General features: G+C 47.6%; 1 protein-coding gene across 1 annotated transcript in view; it reads left to right on the top strand.

The window, feature by feature from the left end:
* LOC145352759 (kunitz-type protease inhibitor 1-like) overlaps window positions 1-18371 on the top strand; it is a 62009-nt gene that overhangs the window by 32723 nt on the left and 10915 nt on the right. The window contains exons 2-4 of the mRNA XM_080203036.1: window positions 4983-5134; window positions 16033-16174; window positions 17849-18019. Of these exons, the coding sequence (XP_080059162.1) occupies window positions 4983-5134; window positions 16033-16174; window positions 17849-18019 (465 nt within the window). The remainder of the gene's footprint in view (window positions 1-4982; window positions 5135-16032; window positions 16175-17848; window positions 18020-18371) is intronic.

Raw genomic sequence — 18371 nt, 5'->3', positions numbered from 1 at the left:
CTTCCTTTAATAGAATCCTAAAACCCCGATGGTGCAGAGGGGACCATTCGGCCCATCGAGTCTGTACCGACTCCCTGTCAGAGTGTCTTACCCTGGCTCCCTCCCCCCGTTCACCCGCCTCTCCTGGTGGTGGCAGGTTCAATTCAAGGAAGCATTCAAGAGGGCATTAGACGATTACTTGAAACGATGTGCAGTGCATGGGGGAAAAGGCTGTGGAATGACACTAAGCCATAATGCTCGCTTGGAGAGCCAGTGCAGACATGATGGGCTGAATGGCCACCTCCTGCACCGTAACAATTTTCAACTGGTGTGGACAAGGAGATGGGAGATCAGCCAGTCGATTGTTGAACCCAGAGTTAACAACAATTACAGATGAAAGTTTCAACTGCAGTTAAGCCTTTCCTTATCTCAATTTGTAGACCTCTTGGAGAAAAGGAACACTCCTTAGCAGTGGAATTCTCAGCTTATCAAGTCAGCGGTAATCGTATAAACCACCATAGGCCAAAGGCCATTTAAACTATATGCTAAGGTGTCCCGCTTAGCAACCAGACTCTCCCTGGCTCGGAAACTGAAAAGAATCTCAACAAACTAAAGCTAACATCAGTGGTACATGTCCACAAGAGTGAACAGTGGTTAGCACTGCTGCCTCACAGTGCCAGGGACATGGGTTCAATTGCCAAGTTTAACAGTAACTTCATTGCAGTGTTAATATAAGCCTTTTTGTGGCATTAATAAACTTTAAACTTACATGGCTTGGTGCCAAGCTCTGTTAGTGACAACTTTAGTTGACTAACTCGGTAATAACTAGGGAGTGATTCGGGAAAATCCCTCTGCTCTGTTTTGCCATAAGCGAAATATTGCCCCACAGCTTCCAGTTGTTTCTGCCTCTGGAATTTTATAGAATAAAGAGTTAAGAAACATGGAAAATAGAAACAAGAATAGCCCATTCGGCTCTTCAATCCTTTCCACATTTAATGTGACCATGGCTGACAGTCTATTGCAACACTACACTCCAGTACTATCTCCATACCCCATGACACCTTTAGAGACTAAAAATTTATATTTTCCCTTCTTAAGTTCACTGTGATTTGGCCTCCACAGAGTTCTGTGACAAAGAACTCCTCAGGTTCACCACTCTCTGGGAGAAGAGATTTCTCTTCACCTCAATCATACATTTGATTTTGATTTGATTTATTATTGTCACATGTATCAGTATACAGTGAAAAGTAATGTTTCTTCTACACTATACAGACAAAGCATACCGTTCGTAGAGAAGGAAAGGACAGAGTGCAGAATGTAGTGTTACAGTCATAGCTAGGGTGTAGAGAAAGGTCAACGTGGTGCGAGGTAGGTCCATTCAAAAGTCTGACAGCAGCAGGGAGGAAGCTGTTTTTGAGTCGGTTTGTTCGCGTTCTCAGACTTTTGTATTGTTTGCCCGACAGAAGAAGGTGGGAGAGAGAATGTCTGGGGTGCGTGGGATCCTTGATAATGCCGGCTGCTTTTCTGAGGCCGTGGGAAGTATAGATAGAGTCAGTGGACGGGAGGTTGGTTTGCCTGATGCACCGGGCTTCATTCACGATCCTTTGTCGTTTCTTGCAGTCTTGGACAGAGCAGGAACCACACCAAGCTAAATGGCCTAATGCATATCCTGAGACTGTGTTCTAGACTGCTCCCCCCCCCCCCCCCCCCACCCACCCACCCCCTCCGCCAACACCCCCAGCCGGAGAAAACAGCATTCCTGCACCCAGTCTGCCCTGCCCTGTCAGAATTTTATACGTTTCAAATGGATCCCCCTTTCGTTCTTGTAAATTCCACTGAATAACAGGCACCGTTGACCCCCAATCTCATTCAACAATCCTACCATCTCAGGAATCAGTCTGGTGAACCTTCACTGCACTCCCTCCATGGTAGGTATATCCTTTCTTAGGTGAGAAGACCAAAACTGCGCACAATACTCATCAAGGCCCTGTACAGCTGCAGGAAGACATCTTTGCTCCGGTACTCTTGTCCTCTTGCAATGAAAGCCAACGTACAAATGTACCTTCCTAACCGCGTGCTGTACTTGCATGCTTGCTTCCAGTGACTTGCGTTCTATATATACCACCTTTCACATCCTCACAATGCCCTCAATCACCTTAACAGCTAATAATGTACTTCTTGAAGTGTAATCAAGAAAACACAAGGAATAAAAGCAGGAGTGTGCCACCAGGCTCTTCAAGCCTGCCCTGACATTCAGTATGATCATGGCTGATCTATGCAGGCCTTAACTCATTTTCTGTGCTGTTTCCCGTAGCCCTTTATTCCGCAATCTACCAAATATTTATTCATCTCCACTTTAAATACATCTAATGATCCAGTCTCTACCACCCTTTGGGGCAGAGAATCCCAGAGGTTGACCACCCTCTCTAAGAAGAAAATTCTACACACCTCATTTCTAAATAACTGTCCCTTTATCTTATAGTTATGTCCCCTTCAAGACTCTCCCATTAGTGAAAACACCTCACCGTCTACCCTCAGGATTTTATATATTTGAATAAGGCCACCCCTCACTCTCCTAAACTCCAAAGAATGCAAACCCAGACTGTTTAGCCTCTCTTGCTAGGGCAACCCTCTCATCCCAGCAATCACCCTGGTGAATCTCCCTTGGACAGCCTCCAATGTTACTGTATTCTTTTTTATGGTAATGGGATCAAAACTGTACGCAGTATTCCAAGTGAGGCCTCACCAACCCCCTGTACAATTTCAACAAACCTCCCTATTTTTGAACTCTAGCCCGTTCACAATAAGAGTCAAAGTGCCTTAAGGTGTACAATGCAATAACTCACAGTTCATGTGCACTGTTTGAGTGTGTGATGGAATCTATAACTCCAGGCCCTCACAAAGTGTTCCCAGGACCAAAGACTACAATGCCATAGAATTTTATGGTGCAAAAAGAGTCCCTTTGGCCCATCGTATCTGTGCCAGCCATCAATGCCGGTGGCTCCAATGCAAGTGCAGAGTGAAACTGGAGGACAGACTGCACGTGTTTGGAGAGGGCACAAAAAGCAGGGTCCTGGGGATATGGAGTGGAAGTTTGCTCAGTTGATAGGAGCGTAGGACACAAAAGCAAAACAAGATTGACAAGATTGATCTAGGCTGGGAAAGTCTCAGGAGCACAGCAGCAGGATTCTTGGAATAGCTACAGTAGCATGAGGTCAAGAACTAGGGCAAAGAAAATGTAGGCTGACACCCCAATGTAGTGCTGAGGGAGTGCTGCGCTGTCAGAGGTGCCGTGCATCGGGCGAGACAGCAAACTGTTGTCACAACTGCTTGCTCAGGTGGATGTGAAAGATCCAGTGGTGCCACTTAGAGGGAGGGCAGTGGAGTTATCCCTGGTGTCCCAACCGATATCTATCCCTCAGTCAACATCACACAATAAATAACACAGATTGTCTGCTCGTTGTTGTCCACATTCATTTAAATGGTGGTGGAAGGTTCACCAGGCCTGTTCCATCCACGAATATGTCCAATGGACTGGGGGAGGTGATGGTGTAGTGGTATTATTGCAAGACTATTAATCCAATAACTCAGCTAATGTTCTAGGGACCCAGGTTCGAGTCCCACTGTGGCAGATGGTGGAATTTGAATTCAATAAAAGAAAAGTCTGGAATTAAGATGACCATGAAACCATTGTCAATTGTCGGAGAAACCCATCTGGTTCACTAATGTCCTTCAGGGAAGGAAATCTCCTGTCCTTACCCAGTCTGGCCTACATGTGACTCCAGAAGCACAGAAATGTGGTTGGCTCTCAACTGCCCTCTGAAATGGCCTAGCAAGCCATTCAGTTTCAACCCACAGCATAGGGACCACAGCGATTCAAGAAGGCAGCTCACCACCACCTTCTCAAGGACAACTAGGGATGGGCAATAAATGATGGCTAGCCAGCGATTCCATGTCCCACGAATGAATAAAATAATTACATAAGACCATAATATATAGGAGCAGAATTAGCCTATCGAGTCTGCTCTGTCATTCAATCATGGCTGATATGTTTCTCAGCCCCATTCTCCCACTTTTCCCTGCAACAAGGGACGGCATAGTGGTTGGCACTGTTGTTTCATAGTGCCAGGGACCCAGGTTCGATTCCCAGCTCGGGTCACTGTCTGTGTGTGGAGTTTGCACATTCTCCCCATGTCTGTGTGGGTTTCCTCCGGGATGTTCAGGTTTCCGCCCACAGTCCAAAGATGTGCGGGTTAAGGTGATTGGCCATGCTAAACTGATCCTTAGCGTCAGGGGGTAAATATATGAGGTTATGGAGATAGGGCCTGGGTGGGATTGTGCTCGGTGCAGACACGATGGACCGAACAGCCTCCTCTTGCACTGCTGGCATTCTATGAACCTTTGATCCCCTTAAAATCGTGAGTTAACTATTTCCCAGTGGTTAGCAAAAGTTGCGATCCATGTCGTGAAATGTTGCTGTTGTCCATCGTACTCGATAATGTGTGAGTTGCTTTTTAGTGTAAAATTTGATTTGATTTATTATTGTCACATGTATTAGCATACAGTGAAAAGGATTGTTTCTTGTGTGCTATACAGACAAAGCATACCGTTCATAGAGAAGGAAAGGAGAGAGTGCAGAATGTAGTGTTACAGTCGTAGCTACAGTGTAGAGAAAGATCAACTTAATGCGAGGTAGGTCCATTCAAAAGTCTGATGGCAGCAGGGAAGAAGGTGTTCTTAAGTCGGTTGGTACGTGACCTCAGACTTTTGTATCTTTTTCCTGACAGAAGAAGGTGGAAGAGAATGTTCAGGGTGTGTTGGGTCCTTGATTATGCTGGCTGCTTTTCCGAGGCAGCGGGAAGTGTAGACAGAATCAATGGATGGGAGGCAGGTTTGCGTGATGGACTGGTCTTCATTCACCATGGCTGTCTGTAACTCCATTCTGCTCCAGTTCACTGTGTCCTATCAGTCCTTACTGGTCTTTATCTTTGCTGCTATTGTAGGTGACAAGCTTCCAAGAGCGAATGCCGGAAGGGATCGGATTGTGCAGCCGAATGAGGAGGTGGTACTCAGCGGGGTGGAGAGCCGAGATGACTTCAGAATTGTCAGTTTTGATTGGGCCCTTCTCCATGGAAATTCCTCAGTGAAGTTCAAGGTACGTGTGCACGGAGGGAGACAAAGTAGCTCAGTAAATAGAATAAGCCGTCCAATGCTGAGCTTTAGTTTCTGTTATTTCGGTGAATGCAGGGACCTGAGCCTCGGAAATGTGAGATTGAACTGATCTCAGATTGATGTATCAAACCTTGGTTATATCTCCCAGTCAGGCTTCATTCCTGATGTTTCTACACACAAATAAGAAGCAAGTGACAGCCATTTGATCCCTTAAACCTTCTCCCAACAACAAGCAAGGCCTAGCAACACCTACCAAGACCCTAAACTCCATCTCCCTTTCCTACATTCTGTCATTTAACCCCCACTTGCCTCTTTTTCAATCCTTATTTCGCTCTCTCTCTTTTTCTGTCCCTCTCTATCTGTGTCGATCTCCCTCTGTTCCCCGCCCCTCTGTTCCCCGCCCCTCTGTTCCCCGCCCCTCTGACTCTGTGTGTGTGTGTGTGTGTGTGTGTGTGTGTGTCTGTCTGTCTGTCTCCTTCTCTTTCCCTAACAAGAGAGTGTGTGGAGTTTGTGTCGTGAGGACCATGGTCGCTTTTGCTCATGAATCCAGACTTTGCAAAGGATGGATTCAAGCTGCCACGCTTTGGATAAATATCTCTCGATTACTAACTGGGTCCCTCTGGGTACCCGTCTGTGCCCCCCCCCTCCACTGTCTGATGTCTTTGAATCAGAAAGTATCATAGCCGAGGAGCAGAGAATTTAACTCCATTTCATATTCCACTGGAGTTTCCTATTTTAATCCCACTCGCCTGCATTCACTCCCTGTGATATCCCTCAGCTTTCTAACAACCAGTTGAAAGAATGAGATTTTGCTTCTGCGGAGTTCTGTCGGGTAATTCTCGAGTGGAATTTTCAATAACCACCTTTTACATTTCTTATTGTGTTGATCTCGAATGTTTGTTCTGTTGTCACACCCGCGAGGGAAATTCTGATCCTTGTCATAATTCTTCATAATCCTAAAGATATTATACAATCATCCCTGCCCTCCCCCCCAATGCATTGGAGGCAATCCCAATTTTTCCCAATATTAGCCCCTCTCGATCCCTGGGAACATGCCAATGATATTTAGGCTCCAACTTTTCCATTGTCTGTACATCCTCTCGAAAGAGGGTTGTCATTGTTGCTTCTCTGCTAACCCCTCTCCTCTTTGACTACATTCCAAATCTTATCATTTCTGTTCCATCCCCTCTCTCTAGTCTCACTTCCTGAGCTGACTGAGCCGCAATTACTTATAACCGGGCATTGACAGAAAGGTTGAGGGTCTGAGGTTCCAAATGCACTCTTGTCACCAGGTCCCATCTCCAACTGCATCGGAACAAGTTCAATGATAGCGTCCTGCTCCATACCCTGGCTCATTTTACTCTGGCACACTTGCTCTGTCGCCAAAAACCGCTTCCGCAATGATTGCCAACCCCTTCCACTTCCCCCACCTTCACACACTCACACGCAGACACAGACACAGACACACCCAAAGTGTGGTGAGCCTGTGGAATTCATTACCACAGGAAGTAGTTGATGCCAAAACATTGAATGTATTCAAGAGGCAGCTGGATATAGCACTTGGGGTAAAAGGGATCAGTGGTAATGGGGAAAAAGCAGGATTAGGCTGTTGAGTTGGACAATTAGCCATGATTGTGATGAATGGCGGAGCAGGCTCGAAGGGCTGAGTGGCCTCCTGCTCCTATCTTCTCTGTTTCTGGACAGATACACACACACACACACACACACACACACTCTTCAATGAGAGCAACAATCTGGTATAGCAGTGAGGGCAGGAAGGAGGTGCACAGTAAGCTAAACTGAGGGACAATGGCAAGCGAAAGAAATAATCAGCTTAGATGCACCATAAAAAGCATCCTTTCCAGATGTATCACAGCTTGGTATGGCTCCTGCTCTGCCCAGGACCGCAAGGAACTACAAAGGGTCATGAATGTAGCCCAATCCATCATGTAAACCAGTCTCCCATCCATTGACTCTGTCTATACTTCCTGATGCCTTGAAGATAGGAGCAGGAGGAGGCTATTTGGCCCTTCGAGCCCGCTCCACTATTCATCACGATCACAGCTGATCGTCCAACTCAGTAGCCTAATCCTGCTTTCTCCCCATAACCATAACCTTTGAACCTATTTACCCCAGCACAATTAAGGACCCCACACATCCTGGACATTCTCTCTTCCATCTCCTTCCATCAGGAAAAAGATATAAAAGTCTGAGGTCATGTACAAACCAACTCAAGAACAGCTTTTTCCTTGTTGCCATCAGGCTTTTGAATGCACCTACCTTGCACTAAGTTGATCTTTCTCTACACCCTAGCTATGACTGTAACTCTATGTTCTGCACTCTCTCCTTTCCTTCCCTATGAACGGTATGCTTTGTCTGCAGAGTGTGCAAGAAACAATACTTTTCAGTGTATGTGAATACATGTGACAGTAATAAGTCAAATGAAAAAGAATAAAAGGGCTAAAATAATGATGAACAATCTGGAAACACCCAACATAAAAAGAGATCCAAGTTGCATTGAATAAGCATCTGGCAAATACAAACCGTCAGTTGTAGGTAGAGGACATTGGAAATAGAAGTTGAAGCAAAAAGAACAGACAATTTACCAAAGAACTGAAATCAAGTTCAATCCAACAATAAATATGATCTGGATCTCCAGTTCTTGTACCAGATAAATAATGATTAAGAAGTGAATGAACATTGGGAATGGCACTACAGGACTGTGTGGTACATGGGAGTTTGTGGCCATTCAGATGGTGCCTGATTGTTGCACTATTTGTAATGGTTTTCGGGACCTGAATTCTCACTAAGCCACTACAACTCATCAGTGTTCTCCTTTTAAGATGTTCTTTAAATCTGCCTCTTTGACCAAGCCTTGGTCACCTGTCCTAATATCTCTTTATGGGTGGCACAGTGGTTAGCGTAGCTAACAACACCAGGTTCGATTCCCGGCTTGGGTCACTGTCTGTATGGAACCTGCACCTTCTCCCCGTGTCTGCGTGGGTTTCCTCCGGGTGCTCTGGTTTCCTCCCAGTCCAAAAGACGTGCTGGTTAGGTGTATTGGCCGTGCTAAATTCTCCCTCAGTATACTTGAACAGGCACTGGAGTCCGGCGACTAGGGGATTTTCACAGTAACTTCATTGCAGTGTTAATGTCAGCCTACTTGTGACACTAATAAATAAACTTTAAACTTACCTGGCTTAGTGCCAAGCTGTGTTACTGACGGACCTTTGAATATTAGCCGTATGTCACGGGTTCTATGTAAGATTGTGGGGAGCTGGAAGTGAGCTACAGGATGTAATCTAATCTCAAGAATTGACGCCTTCCCTTGTTCCACCTGGAAAGATGCTCGGAATTCCCAGAGGAGTAACACAGCAAAATTAGATGTTAGATTAGCTTCTGGTGAAATTATTTGTTCTGATAGAAACTGCCCTAGTTTCTATTCAATGGAAATGATGATGGGCTCAGTGCTCAAGAGTTTCTATTATCTCTGTTCTTTTGAACTCTGGTGTTTTGTTATTTTGATGATTGCCCCACCATGGTTGCCCTGGCAACAAAATGTAATCTGACACTGACAGGCCTTGTATGTTGGTAGTAAAGGCCTCAGGATTGGCTCTCATCAGTGGTTCACCCCTTCCTCACTCTCACCCTCCTTCTTCTTCACCCTTTTCTCTGCAACCCCTTCTCCCCTGCCCAGCTCTTCCTCTTCCTCTTCCTCCCCCTCCCCCTCTTTCTCCTTTTCCCCCTCCCATCTTTGCCCCCTCTCCCCTCTTTCCCCTGCTCTCTTTTTCCCCCCCTCCCCTCTCTTTTCCCCCCACTCCCCTCTCTTTTTCCCCCCACTCCCCTCTCTTTTTCCCCCCACTCCCCTCTCTTTTTCCCCCCCACTCCCCTCTCTTTTTCCCCCCCACTCCCCTCTCTTTTTCCCCCCCACTCCCCTCTCTTTTTCCCCCCACTCCCCTCTCTTTTTCCCCCCCACTCCCCTCTCTTTTTCCCCCCCACTCCCCTCTCTTTTTCCCCCCCACTCCCCTCTCTTTTTCCCCCCCACTCCCCTCTCTTTTTCCCCCCCACTCCCCTCTCTTTTTCCCCCCCACTCCCCTCTCTTTTTCCCCCCCACTCCCCTCTCTTTTTCCCCCCCACTCCCCTCTCTTTTTCCCCCCCACTCCCCTCTTTTTCCCCCCCACTCCCCTCTCTTTTTCCCCCCCACTCCCCTCTCTTTTTCCCCCCCACTCCCCTCTCTTTTTCCCCCCCACTCCCCTCTCTTTTTCCCCCCCACTCCCCTCTCTTTTTCCCCCCCACTCCCCTCTCTTTTTCCCCCCCACTCCCCTCTCTTTTTCCCCCCCACTCCCCTCTCTTTTTCCCCCCCACTCCCCTCTCTTTTTCCCCCCCACTCCCCTCTCTTTTTCCCCCCCACTCCCCTCTCTTTTTCCCCCCCACTCCCCTCTCTTTTTCCCCCCCACTCCCCTCTCTTTTTCCCCCCCACTCCCCTCTCTTTTTCCCCCCCACTCCCCTCTCTTTTTCCCCCCCACTCCCCTCTCTTTTTCCCCCCCACTCCCCTCTCTTTTTCCCCCCCACTCCCCTCTCTTTTTCCCCCCCACTCCCCTCTCTTTTTCCCCCCCACTCCCCTCTCTTTTTCCCCCCCACTCCCCTCTCTTTTTCCCCCCCACTCCCCTCTCTTTTTCCCCCCCACTCCCCTCTCTTTTTCCCCCCCACTCCCCTCTCTTTTTCCCCCCCACTCCCCTCTCTTTTTCCCCCCCACTCCCCTCTCTTTTTCCCCCCCACTCCCCTCTCTTTTTCCCCCCACTCCCCTCTCTTTTTCCCCCCCACTCCCCTCTCTTTTTCCCCCCCACTCCCCTCTCTTTTTCCCCCCCACTCCCCTCTCTTTTTCCCCCCCACTCCCCTCTCTTTTTCCCCCCCACTCCCCTCTCTTCCAGATTTGGCCTTGATTTGCACCTTACTGTATTCTGATGACGCAGGTGAAACCAAACTAGCCAGTTTGACCGGCACAGATGTAAATACCTTGAGACGTGCTCAAACCTGAGCTGGTGCTGCCTTGTCCCGCACAACATCTGATTAATTCCCGATAGCATACAGCATTTCCTCAGAGCACACGTTGGCCCTGAGGTTTACCCAATGCTGGGTAAGGGACAGGGGCTACCTTTAGAATTGTCAATGGGGATATGCCCCCATCTCTCAGTACTTGTGCGACTTCTATGGGGGCAAATAGCTTGGGGAAAGGGAGGACATCGTTCACAAATGTAAACCAGCTTCCTACGGCGCAGTTCAGAACCGAATTTAAAATGAACACATTCCGGCTAACTAATCCAGGGCCCAGTGAAACCTAGTAGTGAAAGGGAGCCTCAACTCCAGAAGTAGCCATGCTGTTTTTCCTTACAGTGCAGAACAGGCGTGTGTCTGTCCTCCCCGGCTCCTCTGGCAAGCCTTAGGCCTTCTGATCACCCCCACCCCCTCTCCCGGGGCAAGATCCCACGCCCTGTCCACCAAACCTGACCTCTCCTGATTTCCCGACTCTGTCCCCAACAGCAGCTGAGGATTGGCAGAAACTATTATGAGGCCCCACCGTTAGTTTAGGCCCATTTCCAGCCATTTTGGCTGTTGTCCTCTACCCTCCATGCCTCACTGTAAATAGGGGTCATTGGGGCTTGTACTATCTGCCCTGAGTGGAAAAGCTTCTGAAATCAGATTTAGCACCAAATCAAAAGGGTAGATTAAAGTAAGAAAGTGTGGGAGTTTAATGCACCCCCGGGTCTTCCCGATTCAAGAACAGGTTCCCGATTCAAGAACAGAGAGCTCAGCAAATGTTTTACCTGGGCAGCCAGTAGTTGGGTGGCACAGTGGATAGCACTGCTGCCTCACAGCGCCAGGGAACCCGTGTTCAATTCCAACTTTGGGTGACTGACTGTGTGAAGAGGTGTCCCCCCCCCCCCCCCCCCCCAACCTGTCTGTGTAGGTTTCCTCCCACAGTCACAGTCCAGAGATGTGTGGGTTATGTGCACTGGCCATGCTAAATTGCCCCTTCGTGTCAGGAGGATTAGCGGGGTAAATACATGGGTTTACAGAGATAGGATTGTGGTTGGTGCAGGCTTGATGGGCCGAAGGGCCTCCTGCACTGTAGGGATTCTAAGTTAGGTGTTTTCAGCTCAACTCGCTGTTTTCCCACGTTGGCTGATGCGTCTCAGCTGTGACTCAGTGAGTCGTACTCTTTCCTTTTAAGTCAGAAAGTTCCGGGTTCGAGTCCCACGATAAGAGACTTGAGTGCACAAGCTGATGGCCAATGCAGCGCTGAGCGAGTGTCACACGGTCAGAGGTGCTGCCTTTTGGATAAATGTTGAACTGAGGCCCAGGCAGACGTGAGGGAACTTTCAAAGAAGAACTGAGGCAATCTCACTGCAAACAGATCATTGCTGCAGTGCTTGTGGGATCTTGCTGTGTGCCAATATTTCCTGCATTGGAACAGTGACTACACTGCAAGAGCACTTCATTGGTTGGGAAGCGATTTGGGATATCTTGAGTTAATGAAAGGCGCTGTATAAATGCACATTCTTTTTTTTCGCACCGTGTGCGCATAAAACAAATGGTTGAAAAGTTAACCCGTGCCCCCTCATGACTCCCTCAAGGATAAAGTGCCCTTTAAGATAAGACCATTATGGCCATTCGGCTACTATAGCTATCACGGCTTAATCTCAAGGGGAGGCAGTGGCATAGCGGTATTGTCAGTGGATTAGTAATCCAGAGACCCAGAGCAAGATTCATAATCCCACCACAGTAGATGGTGAAATTTGAATTCAGTAGAAGTATGGAATTAGAGCTCTACTGATGAACATAGAAACCATTGTCGGAAAAACCCATCTGGTTCACTAATGTCCTTTAGGGAAGGAAATCTGCCGTCTTTCTCTGGTCTGGCCTACATGTGACACAGTAAGAAGTCTGACAACACCAGGTTAAAGTCCAACCAATTTATTTGTTAGTAAACTGGCAAGCTTTCGGGGTGTGCCCCTTCGTCAGGTGAACAAATTTACTCGCTGGAATAGGATTGACCACACGTGACACACTTGAGGTAACGTCTTTTCCTTGAGGTGCTAACCAAGATTCCATCTGTCCTCTTAAGTGGACATGAGACCCCACTGCACTCGTCAAAGAAGAACATGGGGTTTTGGTGATGCCCTGGCCAACATTCGGCCCTTGACCAACATCATCAGAACCGGCTATCTCGTCATTACCTCATTGCTGGTGTGGGATCTTACTGTGCATGTTTTCTATGTAACAGCACTGAAACATTTCAAAAGAGTGTCATTGGCTGTAAAATACCACAGGATGTTCTGATGCTACAAAGTCTCTAATTTCTTTTCCGCCTCAGACACGTCAATCTAAAGGGCGTTCCATTAGAATAGTGTTATGTTTGGTTGGTTAGTAGTTTAGTTAACCGGTTTACTGTTAGTTAGATAAATAAATTGTTATTTGTTAATTTTACAGAGCGTGTCTGGGTGGTTATTTTGATTTAACCACTAAAATTTGCTGAAGTGCAGACATTATCACTTCTTACACTCACTTTAACAGATCATGAGGTGAGGCACTCCTCTTTGAGTGGTTAGGTATTAGCTCTCAGAAAGGGGATCAACCTCCACTTCATAGCAGCGAGCAGCCTAAACTCAATCACACAGGATGGGAGACCAAAGAATTGATCAAAGGAAAAGGTTTTAGCGAGCATCTTGAGGGAGGCATTGTAGATGGAGAGGTGGAGAGATTTAGTCAGGGAATTCCACAGCTAAAGATCCCAGCAGCTGAATGGTAGGATGAAGGACGCAGGGGACGGATGAGGAGCCAGATATTGGGAGGAAGGCAGAGGGCTGTAGGACTGCAGGGAGGTACAGGGATAGGCTGCGGAGAGCTCACGGTGGGACATTTACATTTTGAGCCCATAACATGATGGCGAAAATCATCTTTCAAAGCTCAACTAAGCAACAAAACAATTTGGATTTGGGTAGATCCAGAAAGAGGGGAAAATGAGTGCGGACAAGAGAGAAAAGCCTGAAGGACATCAGTGAACCAGATGGGTTTTTTCTGTCAATCGATAATGGTTTCACAGTCATCAATAGACTTCTAATTCCAGATTTTTTTTTGTTGAAATCAAATTTCACCATCAGCTGTGGCGGGATTCGAACCCGGGCCCCCAGAGCATTACCCTGGATTACTAGTCCTCAAAATACCACTAGGCCACTGTGTCCACCTTCATTATTTTTTAATCTGAAAAGCCTGCTATTTACTAAAAGTGAAATTGCTGGTATAATCAAAGGATCTTCCTATAAAATCCAAAAACATGAGTACTAGTTTTTTTTCTTTACTCTTTCATGGGATGTGGGCATAGCTGGCTGGGCCAGTACCTTTTGCCCAGCCTTAATTGCCCTTGAACTGAGAGAATTGCTGGGCCATTTCAGAGGGCAGCTGAGAGTCAACCACATCACTGTGAGTCTGGGAGTCACACGTAGGCCAGACCAGATAAGGACGGCCGATTTCCTCCCCTAAAAGCTATTAGTGAACCAGATGGGTTTTTCTGACAATTGATAATGGTTGTCATGGTCACCATTAAGAACATAAGAACATAAGAAATAGGAGCAGGAGTAGGCCATCTAGCCCTTCGAGCCTGCCCCGCCATTCAATAAGATCGTGGCTGATCTGTCGTGTCTCAGTTCCACATTCCTGCCCTCTCCCCATAACCCTTAATCCCCTCGCTTATCAAAAACCCATCAACCCGCGTCTTAAAAATATTTAGCGAGGCAGCCTCCACCACCTCAACGGGCAGAGAATTCCAGAGATTCACCACCCTTTGAGTGAAGAAGTTCCTCCTCAACTCCATTCTAAACCGCCCCCCCTTTATCTTGAGGCTGTGCCCCCTAGTCCTACTGTCCTTTCTGAGCGGGAAGAGTCTCTCCACCTCTATCCTATCCATCCCATTCATCATCTTATACGTCTCAATGAGATCTCCCCTCATTCTTCTAAACTCTAACGAGTACAAGCCTAGTTTATTCAGCCTCTCCTTGTAGCTCAACCACCGAGACTTGCTTTTAATTCCAGATTATTGATTGAGTTTAAATTTTGCTTTGGTGAGATTTGATACCGTGTTCTAGAGAATTAACATGGGCCTCTGGATTACGAGCCCAGGGACGTTACCACCTTGCCACCATCTCCCTATAAATAATACTAATAACTATATCCTATCTTAATCAGTTATATCAAAGTGCAGCGAATATAGTTACTGACATTCTAAACGAAACTTCTTAACTCAAATCTTCTTGCTTGTCCGTTTGCCCTGGGTGGCACAACAGTTAGCACTGCTGCCTCACAATGCCACGGACCCAGGTTCGATTCCCGGTCTCGGGTCACTGTCTGTGTGGAGTTTGCACATTCTCCCCGTGTCTGTGTGGGTTTCCTCCGGGTGCTCCGGTTTCCTCCCACAGTCCAAAGATGTGCACGTTAGGTGGATTGGCCGTGCTAAATTGACCCTTAGTGTGAGGAGGCTAGCTAGGGTAAATGCATGGTGTTGTGGGGCTCGGGCCTGGGTGGGATTGTGGTTGGTGCAGGGTCAATGAGCCTCCTTCTGCATTGTGGGATTCTATGATCTAAAGGTCACCAGCCAGATACAGATCGGAAATTGAGAGTTTAATAACTTGATCTGGACACTGTTCTAAAAATTCAAATGAGAGTTGAGATTTCTTGGATCTTCCATTTATTTCTCTCTCTCCCTCCCTCCACACTCCACTATCCCAGAAGTTCAACTCCCTATTTTCTCCTTCAGTTATGAAGGGTTTTAAACCATTTTAGCCAACGCAAGAAAAAAATTTAGTCTTTCAAAGAAACCTACTTGAGCAAAAGAGACATCTTGTTGAAGTTTTACATCTTGCACTTCTCAGAATCAATTTTCAAGCATACCAAATCTGTTGTTCCTTTTGAGATCTGGTATTCTCGTGAATCTGTCCTGATGAGTACAAGATGAAAAGATTTGATGGTATGTCTCTTTACTTTTTAACAGTGCTCAAGGTCTGTGCTGCCAATCGATGATTAGAAATCTATTTCTTAAAGGAACCATCCACCCCCTTCTCTCCGCGCATAAAATATTTTTTTCCCCCAAAAACATCTTTTTTTGGGTGGCACGGTGGTCAGCGCTGCTGCCTCACAGTGCCAGGGATCCAGGGATCAATTCGGCCTTGGGTCACTGTTTGTGTGGAGTTTGCACATTCTCCCCATGTCTGCGTGGGTTTCTTCTCGTAGTCCAAAGATGTGCGGGTTGGGTTGATCGACCATGCTAAATTGTCAGGGGGATTAGTAGGGTGAATACATGGGGTTATGGGGATAGGCCCTGGGTGGGATTGCTGTTGGTGCAAGCTCAGTGGGCCGAATGGTCTCCTTCTGCACTGTAGTGATTCTACGATTCTGGACAGATGGTGATATAATGGTAATCTCACCCGATTGGCAACCCAGAAGCTTAGGCTAATACTCTGGAAACACGGATTCAAATCCCACCCATGGCAGCTGATGGCATTCACCTTCAGTTGAAAGGAATTGTTGATGGTAGCCACAAAACTGTCACGAAAACTCATCTGGTTCACAAATGTCCTTGAAGGAAGGAAATCTGCCGTCTTTACCCAGCCTGGCCAACATGTGACTCCAGGGCCATGTGGTTAAGTCTCAACTGCCCTCTGAAATGGCCAAGCAGGACACTCGGTTCAAGGACGGGCAACAACTACTAGTCCTGCCAGCAACACCCACATCCCACAGGGGAATGAGGCAATGCAAATTGTTTCCCAACTCTGAGGAATGAGGTTGTACAAAACGTGTTGGCTCAGTTCTCTCTCTCTCTCTCCTCAGGATACAAAACATCAGGATGAGAAGGTGGTGTCGAACTTGCAGGTGGGAACTTATGTCTTTCAGCTGACAGTGATGGATACAGCCGGACAGAAGACCACGGACAACATGACCATCACTGTCCTCTCGCCTGATCAGTCGAAGGGTGAGTGCGTTTTCCACCTTGAGTGTGTTCCGAATTGATCCATTTCTTCCAAAATAGTCTTTGTCCTAATGGAGAAGCAAAGAAGTTGTGTTAAACTTGATTGGACTGCTCTAGGATTAGAGGGCACAGTGGTTAGCGCTGCTGCCTCTCAGCGCCTGGGTTCGATTCCTGGCTTGATTCACTGTCTGTGTGGAATCTGCACATTCTCCCCGTGTCTGCGTGGGTTTACTCCGGGTGCTCCAGTTTCTTCCCACCCTCCAAAGATGTGCAGGTTAGGTGGGCCGGTCATGCTATATTGTCCCTTAGTGTCCAAAGATGTGCAAGTCAGATGGATCAGCCATGCTAAATTCTCGCTTGGTGACCAAAGATGTTAGAGGGATTAACCATGGGAAATGTGTGGGGTTACAGGGATAGGGTGGAGGAGAGGGCCTGAGTAAAATAATCGGTGCAGGCTAAATGGGCCGAGAAGCAGGCTGAGGTTCTTTTCTCTGGAAAAGAGAGGTGATCTTACCGAGGTCTTGACAATTTATGAGAAGGCTTGATAGGCTTGGTGTGGAGAAGATATTTCCACTACATGGGGCAGTCAAAACCAGTGTCATAAGTCCAATCCAACAATCCATGCAGCATGGGTCAGTGAGACCATTAAAAAATTATGAGGCTTTTATTTCTAGAGGGATAGAATTGAAAAGGAGAGAAGTAACTGCTAATTATTGAGCCTTAGTTTGATCACACTGGAGCACTGGGGAGGATGGAGATCCAGAGGGAAGACCCATCTGGAAAGGGTTGACAAGCTGGGCCTAGTTTCTCTTTGATAGTGAAGGCCGAGGGAGTAACCTAATCGAGGTCTGTAAAACTTATGAAAGATTTTGATAAGAGTGGATACAGAATGATGTTGGACACAGAATGAGGGGAAACAATGGTCTAGTGGTATTATCACTAGGCTATTGATCCAGAAACCCAGCTAATGCTCTGGGGACCCGGGTTCGAATCCCGCCATGTCTGATGGTGGAATTTGAATTCAATAAAAAATTTCTGGAATTAAGAATCTACTGATGACCATGAAACCATTGTCGGAAAAACCCATCTGGTTCACTAATGTCCTTGAGGGAAGGAAATCTGCCGTCCTTACCCAGTCTGGCCTACATGTGACTCCAGGAGCAATATGGTTGACTCTTAACTTGCCCTCCAACTGCAACTAGGGACGGGCAATAAATGCTGGCCAGCCAGCGATGCCCATGTCCCACGAACGAATAAAAAAAGTTTCCTCTTTTAGGGGAGATCCCAACCAGAGGCCGCCAACATATGATTGTCACCAAGAAATCCAATTGAGAATTCAGGAGAAACACCTTCACTCCAGAGAGTGGCGCGAATGTGGGACGTGCTCCCACAGAGAGGGGTTGAAGTGAATAGACGCGTTTTAAGATGGGCATTGAAAGGAGAAGGGGCTAGTGGGTTCTGAGGGTCATTTCTGGTGGGAAAAGGTTGGAAGATTGTGGTTAGTGCAGACGCAATGGGCCGAATGGCCTCCTGCATTGTAGGGATTCCTCTAGGAGGCTCAAGTGGAGCATAAACACCAGCGTGGACTGACTGGGATGAAAGTTTCTGTGCCGTTCCCCCCCCCCCCACCATCCGGTTTCCCTGACGATTTTAACCTTTGCTGCTTCTTTTTTCTAGAACACTGCATGGCGGACAGAAAGGTGGGGCCTTGCCGGGGGTCCTTCCCACGCTGGCGTTACGCAGCCGAACTGGGGACCTGTGAGAAGTTCATCTACGGCGGCTGCAAGGGCAACAAGAACAACTACGTGGACGAGAAGGAATGTCAGCAGGCCTGCGGAGGGGCCAAAGGTCAGTGGGCGTTGCCTTAGTGTGAGCGAAGCAGGCGCGCGCCTCACCTGGGTGGGGGGGGGGGAGGGGCTGTGCGTGCTCGGAGGGGTGGATTCGGAATGTGATTGTGAAGGGGGAACGCAGGACTCGAGGGAGTCCGGCGATTCCACAGAATAGAATCCCTACGAGTGCAGAAGGAGGCCATTCAGCCCATCAAGTCTGCACCGACCACAACCCCACCCAGACCCCTGCCCCCCGTAATCCCATGCGTTTACCCTGCTAATCCCCCTGACAGTAAGGGGTAACTCAGCATGGCCAATACACCTAACCCGCCTCCCCCCGTTAAAATCCACGTCAGGAGTGGGATTTCTCT

This window comes from Carcharhinus amblyrhynchos, chromosome 14 (genome assembly GCF_965287045.1).
Source record: "Carcharhinus amblyrhynchos chromosome 14, sCarAmb.v2.hapA, whole genome shotgun sequence".
Classification (NCBI taxonomy): Eukaryota; Metazoa; Chordata; class Chondrichthyes; order Carcharhiniformes; family Carcharhinidae; genus Carcharhinus; species Carcharhinus amblyrhynchos.
This window is presented reverse-complemented; position numbering and strand designations above follow the sequence as displayed.